Below are 27,670 nucleotides of genomic sequence, written 5' to 3' on the forward strand. Positions count from 1 at the left end.
CACTGCAGTGGCTGCTCTTGTTGCAAAGCATGGGCTGTAGGCATGTGGCCTTCAGAAGTTGTGGCACACAGGTTTAGTTGCTCCGCAGCATGTGGGATCTTCCAGGACCAGTGATCAAATCTGTGTCCCCTGCATTGGCAAGCAGATTCTCAAACACTGGACCACCAGGGAAGTCCCTCAACTCTGATCGTATCTCCACGTTTCTAGCCATATGTTAAAACTTTCTCTCTCCTGGAAACAGGTTCTCACTTACCATGGATCTCAGATGAGGATCCAAGGGAGAGAACCTAGCTTCCTGCAATCTCTATTGTTTCTCACAGAAGATCACTTGAAGATTGGTGGCCCAGGCAGGCCACGTAGACATAGGCATCTGCCAGAGAAGTTCAGGGTCATGGGCTCCCTGACTTTTACTTATTTATTTTAGTTTTTAGTTTTTTCCTCCAGCTTAACTGAGGTATAATTGATAAATAAAATTGTATATATGTAAAGTACACAATGTGATCACTTGATATACATGTATATCATGAAATGATTACCAGAATCAGGTTAATTAACACATCCATCATTTCAGATAGTTGCTATTTGTGTATTTGTGTGGGGAGAATCTACTCTCTTAGCACCATTTAAGTATACAATACAGTATTATTAACTATAATCACCACATTGGATATCAGGTCCAGGAACTCATTCATTTGATAAATTAAGGCTTGCAACCTTTGACTAGCATCTCCTCATTTCCCCACCTCCTGGCACCTGGTAATCACTATTCTACTCTCTGTTTCTAAGAGTTCAACTTGTTTTTCTCAGATTCCACATATGTGAGATCATACAGTGTTTGTTTTTCTCTATCTGGCTTATTTCACTTAGAATAACGCCTTCTAGGTTTATCCGTGGTATTGCAAATGGAAGGTTTTCCTTCTTTATCCTAGCTGAATGATATTCCACTGTATACACACACACACACACACACACACACACCACATGTTCTTTATCCATTCATTTGTGGGCAGACACTTAGGTTATTTCAACATCTTGGCTATGGTGAGTAAAGCTTCAGTGAACATGGGACATATCTCTTCAAGATACCAATTTTGCTTCCTTTAGAGGATATACCCAGAAGTAGGATTGCTGGATCACTTGGTAGTTCTATTTTTAATTTTTTGAGGGAACCCCATAGTATTTTCTGTATTTCTGGCTATACCAGTTTATATTCCCACCGGCAGTGTCCAAGAAGTCCCTTTTTTTCATGTGCTTGCCAACACTTGTTATCTGTCATCTTTCTCATAAAAGCTGCGAAACAGCTTATCATTGTGGTTTTGATTTGCATTTCCTTGATGATTAGTGATATTAAGAACCTTTTCATGTATCTGTTGGCCATTTGTAGGCCTTCTTTGCAAATATGTCTGTTTAGGTCATTTGTCCATTTTAAAATCGATTTAGTTATGGGTTATTTTCCTTGTTATTGAGCTTTATAGCTTCCATATGTATTTAAAATGTCAACTCATTTGGGTATTTGCATGTTAAATATTTTCTCCTGTTCTGTAGGCTGCCTTTTCATTTTGTTGATTGTTTTTTTGGAGAAGCTTTTTAGTTTGATGTATTTCACTTCATTTTCTTTTGTTGCTAGTGCTTTTGGTGTCGTCAAATCCAAAATGTCATTGCCAAGACCAGTGTCAAGGAGCTTTTTCCTGTGTTTTCTTCTAGAAGTTTTATGGTTTCAGGTCTTACTTTTGAATCTTTAATTCATTTTGAATTAAGTTTTATGAGCAGTATAAGATAGGAGTCCAATTTCATTCTTTTTTAATTTTTTTTGGCTGTGCTGGTCTTCGTTGCTGCACAGGCTTTTCTCTAGTTGGGACAAGGGGGGCCTCTCTCTAGTTGTGATGCTCAGGCTTCTCCCTGTGACTTCCCTTTTGTGGAACATGGGCTCTGGGCATGCGGGCTTCAGTAACTGCAGCTCCTGAGCTCTAGAGTACAGCCTCAATCGTTGTGACACATGATCTTAGTTGCTCCTAAGCAAGTGGGATCCTCCCGGCTCAGGAATCAAACAAGTGTCTTCTGCATTGGCATTCATTGCATTCTTTACCACTGAGCCACAAGGGAAGCCCCAGTTCCATTCTTTTGCATGTGGATATCCACATTTTTCTTTTCTCTCTTTTGCCCGCTCCACCCAGCTTGTAGGGTCTTAGTTCCCTAATCAGGGATTGAAACCAGGCCCCCAGCAGTGGAAGCATGGAGTCTTAACCACTGGACCACCAGAGAATTCTCTTCATGTTTTTCTAACACTGTTTTTTTTTTTTTCTAATTTTATTTTATTTTTAAACTTTACATAATTGTATTAGTTTTGCCAAATATCAAAAAAGGCAATCCTTTCCCCATTTATGTTCCTTTCATCCTTGTCAAAGGTTAATTGACTGCATATGCATGGGTTTATTTCTGGGCTTTCTATTCTGTTCCACTGATCTATGTATCTATTTTTTTTTCTTACCAGTTGTTGTTTTTGTTTACCTGCTAAGAAATGGGGCCAGGTGGGAACATCATGGGTTGAGGATGAGGGGAAATAACATTGCAGAAGCAATGAAGCAAGAGTGGAACACAGACTGGAGTGAGGTAGAACTAGGACCTTGGAGAACAGCAGAATTTTCTTCATTTCATGGGCAAGAGCCCTTTTAGTGGGGTTCATAAATCAAAATGGTCAAATCGCTCACTTGTATCTCATTCGAAATTCAGTTACCTCTTAGACATGACCGGTATTGACTCTGTCTACTCTAATCCTCCATTTTCCTCCTCTGCCTGAGCTGGAGCTCTCTGTTTCTGGTGAAAGGTTCTGGTTTGTTGTTTCTATATTTCTACCTCCATTTTCTAACAAAAAAGGCTTTCTTGACATGCTTCCCCTTCACAAGATGCTCAGTGATGTGACTCAACACCTTGACGTTCTCTGTGGGCTGGATCCTTGTGTGCTGATCCATTTTTGTTTTGTTTTTCCTTGCTGTTCCTTGTGGTCTTCTATCTAGATGTTGGTTTCCACTTGCCTATTATCTGTTGTGTATCAGAACTGGAAGTTCCCTAATCCAAGCTCTCTTTCTGCTGTTCCCACGCCACCCACACCCTTGCCACCAGCATTATTTAGCTTTTAACTCTTGAAATGCACTGATGAACACAGAAGAACCGATTTACTAAGACATACAAAGGACCATAAAGGTCCATAACAAGCATCATGGTTATGTAGAAATTTATGAAGATTTGCTGTTGTTAAGTGGAATGAATTCACAATTATGCAGTTTCTAAGCTCAGCGTGGTGGGGGAATACAAGGGTCAACGAGGGCCTTCCTCTCCAAAGGGTTATAGTTCTGGAGTTATACCTTGGGTCCATTTTCCAGGTTAAAATAAAGACACTGTTTTTATCATTTGAAGAAGATAAGAGAAAGGGGAGTTGAAACTTTCTCTTTAAGTTCTTCCAATTTAGTTGACACACACTTAATTCTTCTTCACAGAATTAGGATAAGAATTACATGAAATGATGTACATATTTAAAGCCTAGGTCATGCAATAAGTATTTGACACTGCACTTTTCAGGTGACTCTGAAACCATAGAAAACCCAGATACATATCGGTTAGATAGTTTAATGTAATAAAATGCAACCTTACCTCTTACCGCCTTTTCCTCCCGAGAATGAAATAGGGGAGAATCACCTGGATGTTTCTTTCCAACCTGTTGACAATACATCTGCTCTCTGCCCCCTTCAAGCCGCAGTCTCCCTGGCTCATGCTTTGTCTTTGAGGAGAGCTTAGGAAACGTCAGGACGGAGGTTGAGGAGTGGGTATCTAACAGATGAAACAGTGAGTTCAGGGTGTTGGTAGCTACCATTCGTGTTGAATCAAAGAGGAAAACAGTCCATGAATGCTTTCCAGATGATAAGAAGGGGTTTCATTTGTGCTCATTTCTATTCTTTGCATTCATTGTATTTCAAGTAAGCTAAGAACATTCCTTAAGCTCTGTTTGGATTAATTATCACCACACAGTACAGGTTTTGTAAGTTAAGCTTTCAGGAAATGCCAATTTTCTGTCTAATATATTTATTTGGGACAAATAAATTTCCTTCTTACAGAAATACCGGGCATTTGTGGCCTTTCCAGACTTTTTCCGTAATTCAACCACCACATGGTGGAAGAGGGAGTTGAGAGAACTGTACACCAATCCACGGGAACCAGAGAAGAGCTTGAAGTTCGATGGCTTGTGGATTGTAAGTGTGCACGTTTGTGTCTGCGTACATGGGGACAGTTGCCTTTCTAGCTCTGCGTGCCTCAGTATATGTATCCCTGACCTTTAATCCGAAGAGGTAATAGTCATCCAGGAAAGACTTTGAACGCATCAGAGTGCAGCTCTTCCAGTCAGGACCGGCCCACTCTTAGCTTGTACCGTGTCTGAAGCTCTGGCTATAAAAGTCCAAGGTGATAACCAGGAATTCCTTGGAACCGAGCCTACTTTACACCCTCAGTGAGAGTTTTTTCAAATCCTCTAGCCAGTCCTTCTGTAGGGCTTCCCTGATCTTCTTAAGCTGGATGTGATGAATCTCCCTGGGCTGCTATCTATGGGACTATTGGATGGTGAACCGTATACTCTCTGCTTCCTTGTCTCTGGGTTGACAGGATGTAACTCTTTTTAAAAGTAAAGTACTTCTGGGTTTGATATTTCTAGGATATGAATGAACCAGCGAGCTTCGTGAATGGAGCAGTCCCTCCAGGCTGCAAGGATGCCACTCTGAACCACCCTCCCTATATGCCATGTGAGGACCCTTGGCCTTCTCTACTGGCAGCTTCATGAGTACAGGGAGTGAGTCCTGCAAGAGCCCAGCAACCTGGCACTTACCCTGATGCTCAGGGACATCCTGACTGATGCTCTGTTTTGCAGGGGTGTGGAGGGGGGTGCAGCAAAGTAACAAGTCCATTCCTGAGAACTTTACCCAGTTGGGTGTGGGCAAGTTATTGGCCCCTTTGAGTGAATTTCTCAGTTTTTTTCAGGAAACTCAAGTGGTAATGTCTCCCACAGACTCTATAGTTCAGTGTCTTACTGCCTCAGGCTCATGCGAGTCCCTCCCCAGGAATTTGTTGTGTCACCAGCGGGTGGACAGTAACAGCCTCCCCTTACCATGGAGTCAGTGACTTCGGCACTGTGCTTGTGTTCATGTCTGGGATCCAATTATTATTTTCTCTATGAGTGGTATGAGCTTTAGCAGATGACTTGCTCTTTCCAAATCTCAGTTTTTTAAACTGTAAAAGGAGGATCATGATATCTTCTTCAAAGAATCATGATAAGAATTATATGAAATAATGTACATGCTAGAAGCTCGGTTGGAGCCTGTCCATGTTTGACAACTGTGTCCTCTGCACACCGCTGCTTTCTCCTCTGGGGTCCTGGGTGCTGACCACACCTGCAGATGCTACTGTAACTAAGAGCCAGGCACATTTCCAGGACGCTGGGGAGAAGAGGGACCCATGCAGAGGTCAGCTTAGCCTTAAGAGTCAGACACTGCCTTGCTTCAATCCCATGAAGCGAGGTCAAGGCTAAATAGGATCAGGCAGGGGTCAATGTCACATTGCTAGATCTTTCTCCTCAGATCTGGAGTCCAGGGACCGGGGCCTGAGCAGCAAGACCCTGTGCATGGAGAGCCAGCAGGTCCTGCCTGACGGCTCACCGGTGCGCCACTACGACGTGCACAGCCTCTACGGGTGGGCCCAGACCAGACCCACATACGAGTGAGTCGTCATGCCCTTCTCCGGTGGGACAGCCTGAGGGGACAGCCTGGGACTGGGGAAGCTCCTCCTTTCATTCCCTCCCCCAAGAGTTCAGTCAGTCAGTTCAGTCGCTCAGTTGTGTCCGACTCTTTGCGACCCCATGGACTGCACCACACCAGGCTTCCCTGTCCATCACCAGCTCCTGGAGTTTACTCAAACTCATGTCCATCGCGTCAGTGATACCATCCAACCATCTCATCCTCTGTTGTCCCCTTCTCCTCCCGCCTTCCATCTTTCCCAGCATCAGGGTCTTTTCCAATAAGTCGGTTCTTCAGGTTCTTCCAATGAAGTCGGTTTCTTCGCATCAAGAGTTGGGTAGATTTTAATTATAGCTCTATAGCAATTCTCACTTATTGGGTTGGCCTTAAAATTTGGGTTTTTCTGTAACATGGTATAGAAAAACCCCAATGGACACTTTTGCCAACCCAGCATTAAACACTCATGAGCATGGAGCCTGTGATCCTAGGATCACAGCCTGTGATCCTAGTGAGGAGGACAGATTTAAATAAGAGCTGGTCGTGCTGGTGAAAGGCTAATAGTCCTCATGGAGGAAACACACATGGAAACACAGGCAATCATCACAGGGTGTGGACGATGCTATAATAACTTTAGCTATTAGAAGGGAACACAGAGGACTGGGTATCTCTTTCCTTGACTTCAGAAGTGACTCATCTCTATTGGGATTTATTTATTTATTTATTTTGTCATTCCTGTTGGCTAGCCAACTGGTGTTCTACTGGATTATCCCTGCCTCATTTTGTGTGCTCAGTCCATGCTTAATAAGAATTATCCTAAGGAAAACCTTATACAGGAATTCACCTTCTTCTTTCCCTAGTATATTAAACTGAGTATTGAGTAAATAGATAGTGAGATTCAGTGACTAGCTATTATTTTTAGGTGATCCAGTGAGTCTATTATGTTCTGTAGTTTTTATAAAACATTGTAAATACCATATAAAGGCACAAGTTTTTAATATGATCTCCATCACCTGGAATCAGTCAGTCAGGACCTCATGACCCGGTTTTCCATGTTCTCTTCTGGGACACATGAGATGCTTTGTCCTTGAGCCGTAGGCTCAGGAGCTCTGGGGCTTTCCTCCCCTGCTCTGCGCTAAGTCACGCCCTTGTCCCCCTCTGAGCAGAGCTGTGCAGGAGGTGACGGGACAGCGAGGGATCGTCATCACTCGCTCCACTTTCCCCTCTTCTGGCCGCTGGGGAGGACACTGGCTGGGTGACAACACGGCTGCATGGGACCAGCTGAAGAAGTCAATCATTGGTGTGTGGGCTGCTGGAGGGAGAGGAATCAGGATCTTGCATCAAGGATTCTCTGGGGAGGGAGGAGGAGGCAGGTCATGAGTGTCTCGTCTGACCCAGCCATGGTTCTCTTGCAGGCATGATGGAGTTTAGTCTCTTTGGTATATCCTACGTAAGTGTCCTTTTCTGTTCTTTTTAGAAAAAAAGCTTTTATTTATTTATTTGGCTGCCTCGGGTCTTAGTTGCGGCATGTGGGATCTCTCATTGCAGCACACCGATGCAGTAGTTGCGGCACGTGGGCTTGGTTATTCCGTGGCTTGTGGGATCTTAGTTCCCGAGCAGGGATTGAACCCTTGTCACCTGCATTGCAAGGGGGACTCTAACCACTGGACCACCAGGGAAGTCCCTGTGGTGTCCTTGGGATCACTCCTAATCACGATGCAGATGGTGACATCTTTCAGAAATCATTAACTGGCCCATTTTGTTCTGTCTTGTTTCAGACAGGAGCAGATATTTGTGGATTCTTTCAAGATGCTGAATATGAAATGTGTGCTCGCTGGATGCAACTAGGGGCCTTCTACCCCTTCGCAAGGAATCACAATACCATTGGGACCAAGGTAGGACATTGAGCTCAGAGCTCAAAAGTTCACCAGGAACATAAAATCCCATTTGAACTACAAGCAATGTATAGGCTTCCCAGCTGGTGCAGTGGTAAAGCCTCTGCCTGCCAATGCATGAGATACAAGAGATGAAGGTTCAATTCCTGGGTTGGGAAGCTCCCCTGGAGAAGGAAATGGCAACCCACTCCAGTATCTCGCCTAGAAAATTCCACGGACAGAGGAGCTTGGCAAGCTATAATCCACAGGGTCGCAAAGAGTCAGACATAGCACACAATGTTGTTTATATTCCCCAAGGACATCTTATAAACCATTAAACCCTTATGTTCTTTTAAAAAAAAACTTGAAACATATTATGAAATTATTACCACAGTAGGGTCAGTTAACGCCTCAATCACTTCACATAATTACCATTCTTTTTTTTGTGGTGAGAACATTTAACATCTATACTCTTAGCAACTTTCAAGTTTATAATACAGTGTTGTTGTTGTTTAGTCACTAAGTAATGTCTGACTCTGTGACCGCATGGACTGTAGCCCGCCAGGTTCCTTTGTCTGTGAGATTTCCCAGGTAAGAATACTGGAGTGGGTTGCCATTTCCTCCTGCAGGGGATCTTCCTGACCCAGGGACTGACCCCATGTCTCCTGCAATGGCAGGCTAATTCTTTGACCACTAAGTTACCAGGGAAGCCCTTATTATATAGTATTGTTAACTATAATAAAACTAAGTATTGAGCAAAGTCTGGGAGATAGTGAAGGACAGGGAAGAGGACAGGGAAGTCTGGCGTGTGGCAGTCCATGGGGTCTCAAAGAATTAGACATGACTTAGCAATTGAACAACAGTCATTAGTTATAGGCACCATGCTGCACATCTAATCACCAGAAATATTTAACTTCTAACAAGAAGTTTTTATACTTTGACAATCCATCTCTGTCCATCCTGCAATCTGAATTGAAAATGGGCAGAGGAACGGAATAGACAGGTTTCCAAAAAAATATATACAAATAGCCAACAGATACATGAAAGAATCTTCATGTTTCAGTGAATCATATTCCTCAATGTTCTTCAGATTATTTTTTTGGTTTGGGCATTGTACCAGATATGTACCCCCCGCCCCCAGCCCAATTTCTTACGAGAAAGTTTTTCAACCGTCCTGGGAAGGCTTCAGTGATTTCCTTCAGTCTATTAAACATATTCGCTGAGCCTCGTCTGTAGTCATTGTTGGTTTAGCTGTGTGTGATCTTCCTTTGGACTAACCGTGCAGCGACCTCTTTAAGTCCCCTAGCTCCCCTAAGCACCGAACACTCTTTTTTTTCTCCTTAGAGGCAAGACCCCGTGTCCTGGAATTCTACTTTCGTGACAATCTCCAAGAGTGTCCTGGAGACCAGATACACCCTGTTGCCGTATATCTACACCCTGATGCACAAGGCCAGCACAGAGGGCAGCACCGTCGTGCGGCCTCTCCTCCATGAGTGAGTGTCCAGCCAGGATCCCAATGACTGTGATAATTTCCATCTATATAGTAGCTGTTGCAGAATTCTTCCAAATTAAAGACATGACTGTCTTTCCCAAAAGCTCTCTAGGCACAGACCATACATTATGACTCTTCTAAGCATGGTGTCAGTCACACCTTCACTCTGTGATAAAAGGCTACTGAATATTTTAAAAAATTCAAAATGATAGACAATGCAACATAGAATAATTTCTTTCTAATTTGGGCATTTGTAGTAGCTCACATCATAAAAGAAGGCATTCCAGGGGGATATCTGAGGAATGAAGGCCATGCTTGCACTGAAGTTTAAGAAGTTGGACATACTGATAGCAGAGGACATGTCTAAACCCAACCATTTCTGGGTTTGAAGAACATGACATGTAGAAAGTGAATATGTATCTGATTAAGGTAGATCTAGGGAAAGAATAAAGATGGCATAGAATGCAGCTGCATTTCCAACTTAGGTATGAATTTGAGGAGTTTCTTCAAGGCCTTGACCTGGCCTCCTGTAGAGGGGATCCTAACTGTGATACCTTGGTTTCCCTCCCCAGGTTTGTGTCAGACCGGGTGACCTGGGATGTAGACAGTCAGTTCCTGCTGGGCCCAGCCTTCCTGGTCAGCCCTGTCCTGGAGGCTGTGAGTATGGAGGCCTCTGATGAATAGGGGATCCCAACTGTGAGGCCAGAGACTAGTTAAGGAGCAGAGGCCTCATCGGATTGGGGTCCTGAGAGGTGCTTTCTTATTCTTCATCTGCCTTTGTCTCTTCTTCTCCCTCTGAACTGAAGTCCTTCACTTAGATGTTCCAGTCTTCAGCTTCCTCATCTTTAAAATCAGCATATCAAGTTCTGATTCCTTGAACAGTCGAGAAGGAAAAAACCCTCTGTTATACTTGAAGATATAATTGTTTCTTCTTTAATTGAAATGAGTAGGAGTCAGGTGGGGGCAGTACTGTTAATACAAAGAAATCCTTCCTACCCTCTGTCACTGTTAAAGCAAAACTTTTCAGAAGAAGTTTTTGCAGCAATATGTATAATGTCATCACTGGCCAGCCCTTCCCTTCCCTTCCTCCAAAAGAGGTCCTTAGGCAGCCATTTCTTTACTTCTTTTATCGATGATTAGGCTTCTGATGAAAATATCAGTTAAATGGATTTTCTCCAACACTTATTGCACTAATCGTAATTTCTGAAGTATTGATGTCCATAAACCTGCAATTTTTCTTTTTCTTTTTTTTTCTGCTCTAGACCCAACCTCAGTTTGTCTCTTTGAAGAGGATATGGGATAAGCCTATAGGCAAATGATGATTTTTTTTTCCTCTGTAAGTTCCGGATCCCAAAGGGTTTTACAGAAGCCACCACTTTTGGTTAGGCAAATCTCCCAGTTTGAGAAGAGGGCAGGGAAGGAAGCCATTCCCAACACCAGTGACCTCTAGAGAGGAGAGGTCTGTGGGTCCAAGGCCATTACTGTTGTTTTGGCTCCTCTCCTATGCAAATGGGTTGCTCTGCCCTCCGTAGCTGAGCCTACTGCACTCACACCTTATTTTTGTTTAATTTTAGAACGCCAGAGATGTCACTGCATATTTCCCTAGAGCCCGCTGGTATGATTACTACACGGTAAGTTTTTCTGATTGCCTCTATAGAACCTGGGGAAATGGTAGCACTCAGTCTTCAGACTCTGACAGACCTCAGGTCAAATTCTGGCTCCGTACCCACCTGTGTGCTCTTGAACGAGTCAGTTTTACCCTCGTGGACTCAGCTTTCTCACCTCCAGGTGTGGAAAGGCCACTTTGCTCACAGAGTTGCTGTGAAATGCATGAAGGCATCTCCTGCCGTACCTGGCTTTTTGTGGGTGTTCTTTGCTAGTTTGTCTCTTTCCTTACACCACCACTTTTCACAGTGCTGTGTAATGGCAGACACTAGAAAAATGCTTGAAGTTGTGCTGGAAACTATGGTTTTTGTTTATATCCTCCCTGTTAGACTGGAAGTTCATAAGTATTAGGAGCCTTTTCCTCTCTGTCTTTTTACATACCTCCTTCTATAGTAGAGATGCCCAAAGCGTTGTTGAATGTACTTTCTAAGGTAAGCAAGGTCCTTGGCGTGTATAAAAGGTTCATAGAACATAAGGCCTGACTCCTGTGAGCTGGTGTAACGTAACTGCATTTAGAAATGGGGAAGGAACACAACCTTCTCCATCATACAACTTTTCTGGGCTAGTCTGAACCCCAGAGACTCAGCTGGGGAAACAGAGTCTTTCACAGAAAGTTCCAGCAGGGACCTTTTGCTGGGATACAGAGAAGTCAGAGTTTAATTCTTTTTTTCTTTTTGGTAGATTTTTTAGGGTTTTGTAAATAGGTATAATATGACAGATCAATATGTCATCATCCTTTTTCAGAAATGCTTTTGACTGTTATTTTTTTATATTCTCCCAGATTACATTAAAATAATATTGTCAATTCAGAAAATAAAAACAAACTTGAAGTAACATATTAGATAGCATATCACTATCTATTATATGCTAACTGTATAATTAATACCTATTTCATTATATAATTATATATTAGTAACCATATATAATTATATGTTATTTAATATGTCATATATATCACTATTTATTATAAATCAATTATATAATTAATATATACCAATTAATTATATAGCTATGTATATGTTAACGTATGTCTGGGAAGAAATGATAATGTTACAGATTTATTCCTAGAGTGTATATATTTTACCAAAAAAGTCCAAGAAGGTTTCATAGCAGCAAGATTTGTAAAAGAGCAACAAACTGGAAATAAGCCAAATGTCCATCAACAGTAAAATGGATAAGTGGATTGTATTCTATTTTTAAAACTAAACACTAATAAAGTGTTGCTACACAAATAAAGATAATAAATATCACAAACATAACCTTGAGCACAAATGGCCATACAAACCAGTAAAGAGTGTATGATTCCATTTATGAAATACAAGTTCAAAACCAGGCAAAAATGATAAAAATCAGAAAAGTTGCTGCCTTTGGTGTGGTGCTTATTATGAGAGGGGAGGAGAGAGCCATTTGAGATGCTGGTAATAGTCATCGATCTAAGTGGTGGTTTCATGGGTGTGTTCACTTGGTAAAATTTTATTGAGCTGTGTACTTGTTATTTGTATAATTTTCTGTACATATGTTATTAATAAGTTAACTAGAAAATTTGTTTCCTCAGAAAGATGAGAAGATATGCCTAAAATAAGAAAGCATACTTTAAACAAGACTTACTCACAAAGCAATCCTTGCAAATTAAAGGCATGATGCAGGAATTTTGCTTAAAAGGAAATTATAAGGTACAATCTAGGAAATTACCCAGAAAGTAGAACAGACAGGCAAAGAGATGGAAAGCAGGAAAAGAAAAAATAAGAAAGCCCCACTTGTTTTGAGAACTCCCATTTTTGCGCATTTTCTCTGCTGCTTGTCCAGTGGAACTGGGAATGAGCAATTGCTTGCGTGAAGGGTGGGCGAAGAATGTAAGACTCCTAGCTCCCTATCTGGTGGCTCCCACTTCCGGGACGTCATGACTCTTCCTCATTGCTGCCTGGGTAGTTGTGGACTCGCATCCCCCACTGTCCCTTCTGGGCTCATCTGACTGCAAAAGCAACATGGTGTGCTTACTCTTGGTCTTCAGGCCCCACCTGTTTGATGAAGGGGCAGGTATCTTGAGGCAGGACAGGCTGGTGCACTTCTGCCAAAGCTGACCTTCATCTACTTGGACTCTCGGATTCTCTAAACAAGCTGCTGAATCAGCAGTTGATAGCTCTTCGCAGAGTTTTTGCCTGTCTTGGTCGTGCCTATGTGACTGCACATGCCATGATGTTGGCTTCTATCCACCCCTCTTTCCTTTCTATCATACATTACCATTTGTAGACTATTGGGACAGGGAGAAGCAGGGAACTATTCTGACTTGTCTTATTGATTACCTATTTTAGTTAAGACTAAGAGCATACAGTGTGTGTGAATCAGTTTTTATCTACTTCACTTGTGGCCATTTTGTTTGTTTACAGTGTAGACTATATACTGGATTTTAAAAACAGTGCTTTTCAGTCATATTCAGTGATTACACAGTTGGTGAGAATTCTCCTGTACAAAGTCATGTTACGTTGTCTATTCTTATTTTAATAGTGCTGCTTTAAGATTTGACCTTAGAGTCATGTCTTTATGAATATTTTAACAGGCACTTTTTAGGCGAGCCCAGTCAGAAATGATTTAAAGGAAAGTAAACAAGCTTGTGACTCATCAGGTACTAGAAAGGAAATCATGAGAAGGTATCATATCCTATGTAGCCACAATGTGTGGTAGAATGAAAAAAAATCGGAAGAAATAAAGAATTTGATAAGAAGATAACATTGACAGTTTTACATGCATCAAGATTCACTTGAAGGTAGAATCATCAGTCCAGTATTCATAAGATATTGGAATAAATTGTCATTAGAGAACATATAATTCACTTTTCTCATATCAGTGAGGAAATTGAAGAAGCCCAGAGATATGGGCTGGAATTTGTATTAAGTTTTGTAGACTCTGGAGTCCTGAGGCTGCCCTTGAAACAGAGTCTGACCCGGGGAATGTGATACAGATCAAATCTGTATAGAATGAACATCAGGGACCAAAAGTGAAGAAATGGTAGCTTTGCTCCTTGCCCCTAAAGTGGTGATTCTCAGATGGGAGGACTGGCCTGCCAGGGGACACTGGCCAAGCCCGGGGATATTTTTGGTTGTCACAATGTGGTGGAAGGTAGGGGAGAGGCTGCTGGCCTCTGGGGGATGGACATTGGTCAACATCCAGAAAGCACAAAACAGCCCCCACAATAGAGTTAGCTGGCCCAGAATGTCCATAGTGCTGAATATGAGAAGCTGGGCTCCAGCTTGAGAACATGTTAGGAAATAATTGAGGTTCATGGCTTGGGGTGAGAGCCACTTCTCCCTGTCACATATGGGGCAAGATCAAGATGTAAAACATAAAGGAAGATACAGTGACTTAAAGATAAGGATTTGTGAAGCAGGTCCATTCACTTTAATGATTTCTGTCAAGTAGGAGTCAAAGGTGTTAGTGAAGTTGGTGGGAGCAGGGCATGGGGCAGTGGAGGGAGATGGAAGCAGAGTGGGGACCAAGCAAAGGGAACGTCTGGACATGTCTTTGTGGGGAGTGAGTCAGGAGCCGAATAAAATAAAAGGATCGCTCAGCCTCCTCTGGCAGTGCTGCTGGAGGCAGAAACAGGATGTGGAGTGAGGCTAGGGTGAGAGGCAGCTATGGTTGGGATCCTGACCTGATGTCCTGGCAGCCTGGAGCCCACATAGCAGGTGGTGAGCCTGGGAAAAGCGTGATAACCGATGCCAGATGGCAGCAGGTCCCGAGCGTGACAAGATGGCTTGTAGATCATTGTCCAGACAGAGGCGTTCCCTTATCATCCCTGACCTTCTTCTCGCCCACAGGGTGTGGACATTCAATCCCGGGGTGAGTGGAAGTCCTTGCCGGCACCTCTTGACCACATTAATCTTCATGTCCGTGGGGGCTATGTCCTGCCCTGGCAAGAGCCTGCACAGAACACCCACTTAAGGTGAACAAGGGCCCCAGATTTCTCCTTTCCACGCCTGTTAACTCAGAGCCTGGTGAAGCCCCCCAATCTGTAAACTGTACCCTCAAGCCCAAAAGCACTTTTACGGGGCTGGCCAAAAAAGTTCATTTGGGTTTTTCTGTAAGATGGTATGGAAAAATTTGAATGAACTTTTTGGCTAACCCAATAGTAAACATTTTTGTTTGCTTGCTTGCTTGTGTGGATTTTAGCCTTTTTTTTGGATTTTGTACTCTTCAAACAATTCTTAATTAACAGCTATTTGAGATCTAAGTGGGTGAGGTGTTAGGTTTAAATAGTGACATTTGAAATGAAAGTCAAATAGGAGCAACCACGGTTCATGCTAGTTTTAAAAGACTACCCAGGAGCCTGGCATGCTACAGTCCATGGTATTGTGAGAGTCTAGGTGGTTCAGCAACTAAACCACCACCACCACCAGGGACTTCCTTGGTGGCCCAGTGATTTGATTTTACCTTCCGATGCAGAGGGTTCGGGTTTGATCCCTGGTGAGGCAGCTAGGATCTCACATACCTCGTGGTCAAAAAACCAAAATGTGAAACAGAAGGAATACTGTGACAAATTCAATAAAGACTTTAAAAATGGTCCACATCAAAAAAACCTTAAAAGACCATCTGGATCATAATTGTCTCTTTGCTAAGAATATTATTGCTAAAAACTTGTGTAAGCCAGATGGAAACTGAGGATGAGATTCCTTACATGCAAGGTTTAAAAATTCTAAGCCTAATGTATAACCTATATATTCTAGACCCATATAATAATTGATAATAGCTGACATCAGGTGAATGCTTGCTCTGTGCCTAGAACTGTACTAATATGGAGACTTCTATTTAGAGATTTTCTATTTTTCCTAACAAAAGGAAAACTAAGCCCTTGGTATTAGTACTGTTATCGTCCCCATTTTGCAGATGAGCAAAGAGAAGCTTCAGAAGGTTAAATGATTAACTTAGAGTCACAGAGTTAGTAAGTAGTTGAACAGAGACTAAAATCCATGTCTATCTGATGTCAAATTAAAATCCTTGAAGCTCTATTTATTTGATTGCAAAAATTCAGTTAAAAACTGAAGAACTTAGGACATATGTAAGCAGAACTCCCTGTACATGTGAGGATAAGGTTGTGAAGGAAGAAAGACTGAAACATTAGGCTTTCCTCACAGTGGGGAAAGAAAGGAAACCAGTGCATTTGCTTATAGTTCTTTGTAGACGTTGTAGAACTCCTGTGAGTTTATAGAGCCTTAAAATTCCACTTGATTCATTCATTCATTCCTGACATGAAATTGTCGAGCTACGGAGTCAGAACTAGAGCTAGATCCCAAGTCTCCAGAGTCCTAGTATCCAGTTTTATATCTTGCAGCACTTCCTTTTTGTTTTTACAAAAATGCTTGGTTTGTGGCTATGGCTTTGTTTTTACCCAATGTCTTTTTCCTACCTCACTGCAGCCGTCAGAAATTCTTAGGTTTCAAGGTTGCCTTGGATGATGAGGGGGCTGCTGAAGGCTGGCTCTTCTGGGATGATGGGCAAAGCATTGGTGAGTAAGGGCTGCTTCCAATTCCTTCATGTCAATATCAGGTTCCTGGATATCTTATAGGGCTACAATTTCCTTTTATGTGTTAAGACAATTGTGCATTTTAAAATATAGCCGTTTGTTACTCATAATACATGATCTTTGTGCCTCATCTATGTGAAGCTTAGTTCAGAATCTCTCACCATTATCTAGCTGTCCTAATCCATTGTGAAAAAGGGCAATATAAGGAGCTGTAGGGAAAGTTTCTTTGCAGCCAACTGAGCTATACTTCCATATATGGTTTATGTTCAAAGGCAATTCCCTAATTATGTGTTCCACTAAGAAAAGCAATAGCTGTGCTATTATTCGGAGGAGGCGGTTTCTATTAAGAGTTTACAGGAGTTAGTAAACTCTCAGAAGGATGTCTCAAGTACTATTGTTATTTCTATGCCCAGGGGTGTCCAATAGAACTTTCTGTAACAATGGAAATGATCTGTATTTGGATTGTCCAACATGGTAGCAATTAGGCATATGTGACTGTTGAGCACTTAGAATGTGACAAGAGTATTTGAGCAACCGAAGCTTAAATTTTATTTGATTGTAATTAATTTAAATTTAAATAGCTACATTCATCTAGTGGCTGCTATCTCAGACAGCACAGTTCTAGAGGATAGGCAATGTCTTCTGACTGAGTGATAAGGAGCTCCGAAAGAGGCAAGCCTCTGGGGAAGAGGGAGGAAGCCACAGAGTTAGGGTGTGTTGCGGGGGGAGTACCTGTAATAATAAGGCTTTGGCTAGTCCACCCTTAAAGATATTCTCCCTGGACCTGTGGCATAAATTAAGGATAAGAACAAAAAAGTCTCTTCTCTGGAGACTGCATTTAAAAAATTGCCTAAAACCACCCAAGATTAACCGACCAGTTGCACACCAGTCTTGCTGTTTGTGATGTGGGTGTGCATGCACGTGTGTGCATATATGTGTCTCTAGCAGAAGAAATTTGGGAATTCCGAGGTGACTACCAAGAAGTTGGGAATCACAAAAGAGAGAAGAGGATTAAGAATGATGTTAGAAAACGCCATTATAGGAGGGGACTCTGTTAGACCGAGGCATCTGTATACACTTGTTTCAGACAGTCTGTGTAAACTGAGGTTGGGGGCGGATTCTGACTCATCTCTCTCAAAAGTCTGTAAAGAAGAAAAATAAAATTTAAAAAGATCACGAACAAAAAACATCCCTACTTTCCCAACCAAGATAGGTAAGCCGTTAGAATTCTAGGGTGTAGTTCCAGGTCATGCTTACTTTGCTGTTTGTTTGCAGATACCTATGAAAAAGGACTCTATTACCTGGCGCACTTTTCCGTCAGCCAGGTGAGTGTGGCTGGGACTATGAAGGGTGAATGTAGAGTTCTGCCAGCTTACTAGGGTGCTGGACGTCGTAGGATATACATCATCACTTAGAATTCCTTCACTGTTCACGTTACTAATTTGCACCTTCAGTTCAGTGCAGTTGCTCAGTCGTGTCCGACTCTTTTCGACCCTATGAACCGCAGCATACCAGGCCTCCCTGTCCATCACCAACTCCCGGAGTTTACCCAAACTCATGTCCATTGAATCAGTGATGCCATCCAACCAACTCATCCTCTGTTGTCCCCTTCTCCTCCTGCCCTCAATCTTTCCCAGCATCAGAGTCTTTTCAAATGAGTCAGCTCTTCGCATCAGGTGGCCAAAGTATTAGAGTTTCAGCTTCAACATCAGTCCTTCCAATGAACATCCAGGACTGATCTCCTTTAGGATGGACTGGTTGGATCTCCTTGCAGTCAAGAAACTCTCAAGAGTCCTAACCCTAATTTGCATCTTACCCTTCTCTAGACTTCAGATAGAGATGTCAAGTGCTCCCAGGAAGTTTTCTGTGATTAAACACACTCATATTTCATCAGTAACTTAGTCCAATTCACCAAGCAAGATGGACAGACCATTTCAATGTTTTCTAGCCCTTGTTCCTATGTTGCCTTGGAATGATTGGCATGCTTTGTTACTTCTCCACATGCGGAATATAAAGGTTCCTGCTAGCTGAGATTCTTTGTCTCCTTAGAGTTGGGGTGACTCTAGAGACCTTACTGGTGTTTAAACAGTGCAAAGTTGGGTGATGGCTGGTGATAGGAGGCAGAATGTTAAAACCATGGTCTCACTGTACAAGGTCACAAGGTGGGGACTCTTAAATTGTCTTATTTCATGCTCTACATTTGTGCCTAAAAAGAGGTTGTAAGAAATTTGAACAAATTTTGCTGTTCTCCACCCCCCTCTGGTTTCTTTTGTCTCCAATTGACAGAATATGATGCACAGTCATATAATTTTCAACAACTACATCAGCAATACAAACCCTTTGAGACTGGGCTACTTTGAGGTCTGGGGAGTGGGCAGTGACTCCATTTCCAGTGTCAGCATCTCTGCAAGTGGCGTGGTTATAACACCCACCTTCTCCTACAACTCTACAACACAGGTTTGTGACCAGTTCAAAGTCCAAATGGTATTTCCCAACCCTGAGCTATGGAGTGCAATTCCTGCCTGCTCCCATTCCCAACAACACCCTCTCCTGCAAAGCCTTTCTGGAATCCCTCTGTGTTCAGGGTGTCTGGGTGGACAACATAGAAATGAAGGGAAAGTTCAGAGTTTGTCACCATCTGGAATTGATGGTCTGGATCCTTATCTGTCATGTATGTCCTCCTGTCTGCAAACTTAAGGAAAACTTGTCTTTGATCTACTTCTCAAACAGCTTTAACTACTGCCTTTCATCAATTATAAGACACCCATCAGTTAAAGGTTGCTGCATTTTTTCATGTGCCACAAAGAAAGAAAACAAGATTACAAAAGCATGAGACAATGCTTTCCTCTCACTTAAAACTTCTATTTAAAAGTACAGAAGCTTTAACAAAACTCCTTTAAACAGAGATTTTTATCATTTTAATATGATACTACAGAGGAAAATGTTGGGTAGAGACACATGGACATTGAGACATCTGCATCAAAGTATTAATAATTTAAAAGAGGTAAACTCTGAATGTGAGGAGATATTAGACATATCTTAGCCAATTTGTATCACACATTCTCTTCGATTTAAGTTTCTATGTAAAATTTTAATTTACTTTAAGTTACTATTTAAATTAAATATTTGCCTTAATATTTAACAATTAAGTAAATTAAATACTGAATTTCATAATTAAATAACTTACATGAAATATTTAATTTAAATTTCTATGGTAACATCTAATTTACTTTATTTTTTTTAATTTACTTTATTATTTTAACAGGAGGCTATGTGGCATGGAATTGGTTAAGGTATCTCCTCTCTATTATCAGAGGTATTGGTGATACATCTTTTTGTGGAAATTCTTTCACTGCTGTCTATGAAATTTTCTCCAAAGCCACTTATATGTCTTATACAAGTTTTCATCATAGCATTTTCTTTATTTTACTGTCAGTCAAGATTTATATTCGTTTCTGAAATAATCTTTAAGTGGTTTGCAGTCCGTCCATTCATAATACCAGTAATAACAATGAAGTTCACACACGCACAGACGAACAGTCGTCAGGAGAGCTACTTGTTCACAGTAATTCCGAGGCTGTTGATTGTAGAACAGATCTTGAATATTAAATATGTGAAAAATCTGCACCTTGGAATTACTGCAGTGTAGTGGTCCTAGTACCGAGCCTCACAGTAAATGGGCTGTTTCCTTATGTGCTTGCTTCTTGCTTTGCACAGAACTCTTTTTCTCTCATAATCCTTTCTGATTACAAGGCCTGAAACAAAAGATTTCCTTAAGTTTTGTGTTTTTATTTGTTTCCTCATGTTTGTGGTTTTCTTGTCAACCAACTTCCCCAGCTCTACCAAGAGCTTATAAAGGACTTTGCCCAAGTTTGTTGCTGACACACAAGCTGACTGCTGCACGTGTGGTGAAACTATGGAAAGTATTTGCCTAGAAAAAAATGCTGAAATATCGACTCTTTCTGGACAATCATCAAGGCACTATGAGGGAATAGGAGAAGTGGAAAACAAAAGGAGAGCTCCGAGTAATGGAAATGAGAGCATTGTCTCCAATTTGTCTGTGCAATTGCTTCTCTGCAGTGGTTGTGTGTTTCATTATTTAGGGTCTTGTCATCGTTTCCCTATCACTGAATGCTTTTTGTACTCTAAGGGATTAAGAAACACCCTTCTCACCTGAAAATCTGAGGGTGGTCTGGAAGCTAGGCAATGACTTGTGAAAGTGTCTGTGGATCACTGGCTTCTGTCTGTTTTGTTCAACTGCAGGAAACTTCCATCACCAGATGGCCAATACTTTTTCTTTGATTCCCAACAGGTGTTAAATATTGATGTGACCAGCAGAAACATCAGCCTACATAATTTCACTTCATTGATGTGGAGAAGCACGCCGAATTTTTAGAGCAAGATCCTAACCTCAAATGGCTTTGAAACTACTTGTATATTCGGTTGGCCAAAAAACTTCATTCGGGTTTTTCCTCAAGATGTTACAGAAAAACCTGAACCTACTTTTTTGGCCAACCCAATGCTTCATGCTCATAAAATTATTGTGTGTTGCTAATCAGTGTATACCCAGTATGGCTAAAATATTTTCTTAGTTTTGTTTTGTTTGGTCTGTGGTTTAGCCCTTTGGAATAGGCTGGAGGGAGGTGTGGAAAACTGTGGGTTATCTTAATGTCTCTGTGTGATTAGAATGTACTGATGGCTCATCATATATTGGCTGAAGATGCACTGGGTCCATGATGAAGCATGTGTGCCTGTGTATGTGTGTGTAATTAGGTGATGGACCCACTCCTGCTAAATATATAAGCTACAGCTTTCCAGGACAGGTCAGGTCCTGGAGTTAACGAACACCACACACACACACACACAAAATATCCAGAAAGAACATCTGCCAGGTGGTTATAAGGAGATGGGTTAGTATGCTAAGAGCATGATCCAAAGGGAAGAAAAGGCCAATGCAGGGAAGATAAGTAGGAAAGATGAGAGACAGCAGGTGGTAAGGACAAACGTGATCATTACAAGTAAGAGGATAATGCAAAAATATGAAGAATAGTAGCCTCATTAGAAGGAGGAAGGAAGAGCCAATTCATTTGAAAGCAAGAGGAGGGGTTAGGAGGAAATTCTTAACACAAGGGAATAGGGCTGGGGTGAGATTTGAGCAGGCGAAGTTGAAGGAAGGAGTTTGAATGTAAAAAGTAACTTATTTTATTTCTTTTTACTGTGGTGTGCTTTGAAATGTGTAAATCTTATTCCTCTATTCTGTGCCTAATGTACATAACCACAATTCACACAAATGCATGCAATTTATATGCCAAAGGAAAATAAATGAGCAGATTTACAAGAGATTTTGAATTCTGTGGTAATTTGACCATGGGTAATCTCACTTTGGCATTAAGACTTCTTATTCAGCCAACCCTTGTGAACTGGTCTTGTTCTCTTTGGCATCAGAGTGCCTGCAGGGTAATTCACCAGTGGAATGAACAGACCTGTGATTATCCACCCTTTTCCTTATGTCTCTGGCATGGGTTTCTCTTAAGGCTTAGGTTTGTGGGAGAGTGTACTTGGATGATTGTTGTTTTAATCATCATAAAAATTACTATATTGGGTAACATATCAACCCTGGAAAAAACAGAATTTGGAATGGTATTGGTTAAAACACTAGATGGTTAGAATTTGAGAACAAAGAAATTACATACTAATGTTTAACAAAGATATTTAAGTATTACTTGAAAATGAGTATATTGGAGATAGTGTTTACTTTTCTATGTCTTTTTAATTTCTTTTCTTTTTAAAATTGATGTATAGTTGATTTACAATATTGTGTTAGTTTCAGTTGTACATCAAAGTAACTCAGCTATATATGTATATGTTAATACATACATATGTATTTTTCAGATTATTTTCCATTATGGGTTATTATAAGATACTGAATACTGTTTCCACACAGAGAACATGTCCGTAGTAAATCCTTGCTGCTTATCTATTTTAAATACAGTAGTATGTATCTATTAATGCCCCTACTCCTAATTCATCACTCCCACCTTCCCCCTTTCTTTCTTTTTGTTTTTTGATGCCAGGAAGCCAGATTATACTTCTATACTCATGTGTCAGTGCCTCCATAAGGCTACAGAAAGATGACATTATTAACCTTAGTGTTCTAATTATCAAAATAAAAAGCTTTTGGATGAGGGCTTGCACTAATTTAGGCAACTGGTGAAACATGGAAATATGGCCACAGGGACCCCTTGATCAAAAAGGTGGGAAATTTGTCAGCCATCCTATGATAAACCCAGGGAGGCTACCAGGAGGAAATAATTATTTACTTGATACTTGAGAAATAGTTCATGTTATCATCAAGGACATATTGGTAGAAATTGGCTCTGTCTGCTACAAAATGCTCAAGAACATTTCTGACTAGAGAATCCTGGTTGCCAAGTTTCTGAGTGAGGCATGGAAGGGTTGGCAACATTTATGGAGTCAAGGACCCTCTCGGCAGTCTAGTGATACCCACGGAACCCCTCCTGAGAGTGATGTTCTTAAATGCATGAAGTTTAATGCACGCTGTTGGAAAAGAATCTTATTATATTAAAATGTGTGTTCAGTCACTCATTCGTGTCTGACTCTTTGTGACCCCATGGACTGTAGCCCTCCAGGCTCCTCTGTCCATGGGATTCTCCAGGCAAGAATATTGGAGTGTGTAGCCATTCCCTTCTCTAGAGGATCTTCCCAACCTAGGGATCAAACCTGTGTCTCCTGCACTGTGGGTGGATTCTTTACTGGTGAGCCACTGGGAAAGCCCTCTTTATAATAAAATACACTTCTGCAAAATGTTTTAAAAGTTTAATATAGTACTACACGAGGTGTTTTAAAATTATTAAATAATAAGATTTAACTGTGGGTCTAATAATGTCAAAGCTTCAATGTGATGAACAATATTTTGAGGTATTTACTACAGTTTCTTAATGTGACATGAAAATATTATTGATTCTGTTTTTGAAAAACTCCTGTGCACTAGTAAAATTACTGTGCCCCTCATAATCTAAGGAACTTCAGTTAGAAATTGGTGAAAAAAGATATATTTTCCCCATCTATGTTTACAGATTTCTAAGTTATACCTTTTGGAGTTCTGGGGACACCAGTTCAAGAACCTCTTGAACTTAAGGCATGCCAGCTTCCCAGACTTTGGTTCAGCAACTCAGACCCTGTGTAATTGTGACTGTTGCAAGACTTCCCAAGCCTTAGTCTGTCACCTTCTCCTGAATTCATGCATCCTTTTGGGTTTTAAGCAGGCATATGGACATGAAGACATTTAGTCTGGAATTAGAAAGATTCTGAATAGCTCTAGAAAAGGAGATCGGTGGGGTATTTGGGTCTCGCTTAGTTTCTCTCTCTGGAGCAGAGGTATTCTTTTCTGAGTTTAAGGTTGATCCCACCTTGCTCCATAACAGGGGTTAGGTCTGCTGATCAGGGCATTTTGTACGGCTTTTGTCTGAGTGAGAAAATCTCAGAAGCAAGCTTTAGGGTCAGGGACTTGGTTAGGTCACGTTATCCCTCTGGGATGCTGTTCACTTCCTTATCTGCAAAATACTGGTGTTAGACTAAAGCAGTGACTTCCAGATGATGGGCTGTGCAGAGCTTTGGGCTCTTTCTTACCTTCTGAGAGTGGGGAGAAGGCAGAGTAGCAGGGTTCTGAGTGCCTAACTCTGGCTTTGGTCATTCACTAGCTTACATACTGGAACTCTAGTTGAACAAAGGATTTTAAATGTATATTTAAATATATTAAATATTATACATATATTTATTTACATACTTAGTATATATTATAGATATTTAAAATCTTTAAGTGGAGTATACATGCATGCATCCTTATATATAGCACATATATCATATATATGTAAAAAATTTGAAAATCAGTGTACCAGATCAGCAGTCCTCAAATATTTTGGTTCCAGCACATCTTTACATTCTTAAAAATGATTGCGGATTCCCAGAGCTTTTGTTCATGGGGTTGTAGCTATTGATAGTTATCATATTGAAAATTAAAGTAACTATATTTTCCAAAATAAAAACATTTAGTCAGAAGAGTTGTATAATTTTGCATTTTTACAAATTTCTTTAAAATCTGGCTCAATGGAGAAAAGAAAGAATTCTCACAGCTGCTTCTACATTCAGTCTTTTGTGATAGCACATTATGTAGCCTCTGGAAAACTCCACCATATGCTCACGACAGAGAGTAAGACAGGCAAATAGCTTCTCGGTGTTTTTATGAAAATAGTTGTACCTCACAAAACTCCTGAAAAGGTCACTAAGACCTCCCAGAGGTTGATCCCTGGCCCACACTTTGAAGACTACCGCACACAGAGCCATACGTTTGTGGCTACCCCAGAGCAGCTCCCCAAACATGGCCCTATGCTTATGACTCCGGTCAGCTATGAGGGAAAAGTCTGGGGTCCTTTTGACATATTCTGTCTTCTACAGGTCATATAATTTCATCTTTTCATGTATGCCAAAATTAAAAATAACAATCCCAAATATTTTTACTTAAAGAGGAAGAAAGTCATTCTTTTCTATTAAGAGCATCCTTGTTATAACATCAGTGACTGTAGATACCTACAAAGACAAGCTTGTGTTGACCTTGGCAGGTACGGTCTGGGTCTCACCAACATCTATCCCCTCCTTGTCTTGGCAGCAATGTCACTGAGAGTTTGGCATCTGGCCTTGGAGGATGGGGTCATACATATTGTTGGTTTCTGATCTGAAGATCCCCACCATCAGTTTGCTTTTATCTCTTTCTGAGAGAAAAGAGTTCTGCCAGTATTCACTTTCCCATGCCTTCTTATTAATAAGCAATGGGAAGATGTTGGCTAACAAGTTTGTCTCTTCCCTTCAAAATGTTTGTTACTTTTTCATTGGTCAGCACAAGCATGTGACCCAGGATCTTGCGGTTGCTAGTTAGCAAAAAGGGATGGCAAAGCTCGTTGTTTTCTGCCCTTTAGGAACAGATGATAGCTGGGATCATCAGTTAACATTTAGCATGAAAGATGTCACCAGTGGGCATGGGACATGGGGAGTGAAGTGTAAATGACCACACAAAGAATAGAAAGATCTTGCGTAATAATAAATCTCTTGGCTTGATCTTTTGCCAGGATATTGTCCCAATTTGAAATGGGATCCAGGTGCTATTTCCTCTAACAAAGGCTCTCCTGTTTTAAAGCAAAAGATAAGGTGTATACGTCATTTCAGGAATTTATAGAGGCAGAAACCAACCAAGTTTCTGTGTGTGTGTGTGTATGTGGGTGTGTACTGGTCACACACTGAACATTTGAAGCAAATAAACTGCTATGGGTACTATATTACTTGTGTGTTGTGTGTGTTCACTCTTTGCAACTCCAGGAGCTGTACTCCACCAAGCTCCTCTCTCCATGAGATTTTCCAGGCAAGAACACTAGAATGGGGTGCCATTTCCTTCTCCAGGGGAATCTTCCTGACCCAGGAATCAGACTCATGTCTCTTGTGCCTCCTGCATTATCAGGCAGATTCTTTACCTGTAGTGCCACCTGGGAAGCCCTTAGTTATATTACTTGGATGCCCTCAAAAGATGGTATACCCCTGTATATTGCTACATAGAGAATATGCAATAGCCTCATATGTTGCTGGCGTAAAGGTAAAATGTTGCCACTACTTTGAAAAACTTCTAGAATTCTTCAAAAAGTTAAAGCTAGAGTTGCCATATGACTCAGAAGTTCCACTCCTAAGTATAACCCCAAGAGAACTGAAAATACACATTTACACAAAACTTGTACATGTATATTCACAGTAGCATTGTTCATAATAGCTAAAAAGTATAACCAACCCAAATTTACATCAACTGATGAGTAAATAAACGGAATGTCGCTACAATCTGTATCATCCAGCCATAAGAAGGAGTGAAGGGGACTTCCTTGGTGGCCCAGTGGTTAAGACTCCATGCTGCCAATGCTGGGGGCATGGGTTCCATCCCTGGTCAGGGACTAATATCCCATATGCTGCATAGTGTAGCCAAAAGAATAAAAAATAATAATAATAAAGTACTGATACCTGCAGGTACTGATATCTGCAACAACATGAATAAACTTTGAAAAAGTTATACTAAGTGAAGTCAAATTGGCCACGTACTGTATGAGTCCGCTTACATGAACTATTCAGAATAGGCAGATCCATCAAAATAGGAAGCAGACCGGCAGTTGCAGGAACACAGGAGAGGGAAGGATAAGGCTTCTTTTCGGTATGAGCAAATGTTCTGGAATTACATAGTTGTGATGATTGCACAACTTTGTGAATATTCTAAAAAATCACTGAACTGTGCACTTTAAAAGGATGAGTGTCATGGTATGCAAATTATATTTCAAATTAAAAAAAAAAACTAGTTAGTGTAAGAAGAAACAAATTTTTAAAAAGATATTAGTGACTCATTGACGCTCCAGGAGGGCTAGAGTATCATGTCTATAAGCTATGTGGTCAGAAAACAGCCACGATTACCTAGTGGGATACTCTATTGCCATTTCTCTTACCACATGTCTGGAAATTTGTACCCCGGATCTGGGCATAGGATTCTACTAGGTCCCTGTTCCTGCTGACTCTGAAATGTGTCTTTCCACCATCTTGGATTCCACATGACACTTCCCTCTTCCCTCTACTTTCTTCAGATCACAGGCATAGACCATTTGCCACACCTAGGCTCCTCGCCTCTACCTTGGCTAGAAGGAAGACTGTGAAAGAGATTGTCTAGCATCTTCTCAAGATGGGAAGCCTGAAATGATACAGAAGCTTTTTAAAAAAATATTATTATTATTTTATTTTTTACCATGCTGCATGGTTTGTGGGATCTTAGTTCCCTGACCGGAGAAAGCAATGGCACCCCACTCCAGTACTCTTGCCTGGAAAACCCATGGACAAAGGAGCCTAGTAGGCTGCAGTCCATGGGTCACTAAGAGTCGGGTACAACTGAGCGACTTCACTTTTACTTTTCACTTTCATGCATTGGAGAAGGAAATAGCAACCCACTCCAGTGTTCTTGCCTGGAGAATCCCAGGGGTGGGGAAGTCTGGTGGACTGCCATCTATGGGGTCGCACAGAGTCGGACACGACTGAAGCAACTTAGCAGCAGCAGCAGTTCCCTGACCAAGGATCGAACCTATGTCCCTGCAGTAGAAGTACTGAGTCTTAACCACTGGACCACCAGGGCCAGATCTCTTGACTAGGCTTATAAAGATGCTGAGCAGTCAGAGAGCATAACAGATATCTAGTAGCAGTGCCTTCCCACTTGAATTAATGAAAAACTGAGTTATACCACGAGAAGCTGGGGAGATAAAAA

At 41.2% G+C, this 27,670-nt stretch overlaps 1 protein-coding gene across 4 annotated transcripts in view; it reads left to right on the forward strand.

Annotated features, from left to right (window-relative positions):
- Positions 1–21,660, forward strand: part of MGAM (maltase-glucoamylase) — a 96,535-nt gene extending 74,875 nt beyond the window's left edge. For 3 of the 4 annotated variants that reach the window (XM_059885968.1, XM_059885967.1, XM_024991199.2), the window contains 14 exons: positions 4,110–4,244; positions 4,700–4,787; positions 5,619–5,757; positions 6,938–7,071; positions 7,187–7,221; positions 7,550–7,666; positions 8,990–9,138; positions 9,710–9,794; positions 10,712–10,768; positions 14,618–14,742; positions 16,214–16,302; positions 17,596–17,645; positions 18,607–18,777; positions 20,633–21,660. In XM_059885968.1, coding sequence (XP_059741951.1) covers positions 4,110–4,244; positions 4,700–4,787; positions 5,619–5,757; positions 6,938–7,071; positions 7,187–7,221; positions 7,550–7,666; positions 8,990–9,138; positions 9,710–9,794; positions 10,712–10,768; positions 14,618–14,742; positions 16,214–16,302; positions 17,596–17,645; positions 18,607–18,777; positions 20,633–20,716 — 1,458 coding nt within the window. In that variant the 3' untranslated portion in view covers positions 20,717–21,660. Of the gene's footprint in view, positions 1–4,109; positions 4,245–4,699; positions 4,788–5,618; positions 5,758–6,937; positions 7,072–7,186; positions 7,222–7,549; positions 7,667–8,989; positions 9,139–9,709; positions 9,795–10,711; positions 10,769–14,617; positions 14,743–16,213; positions 16,303–17,595; positions 17,646–18,606; positions 18,778–20,632 lie in introns of those variants that run through there. The other variant, XM_059885969.1, reaches the window with a different exon arrangement.
- Positions 21,661–27,670: the final 6,010 nt, after the last annotated feature.

Source organism: Bos taurus, chromosome 4, assembly GCF_002263795.3.
Source record: "Bos taurus isolate L1 Dominette 01449 registration number 42190680 breed Hereford chromosome 4, ARS-UCD2.0, whole genome shotgun sequence".
Taxonomy (NCBI): Eukaryota; Metazoa; Chordata; class Mammalia; order Artiodactyla; family Bovidae; genus Bos; species Bos taurus.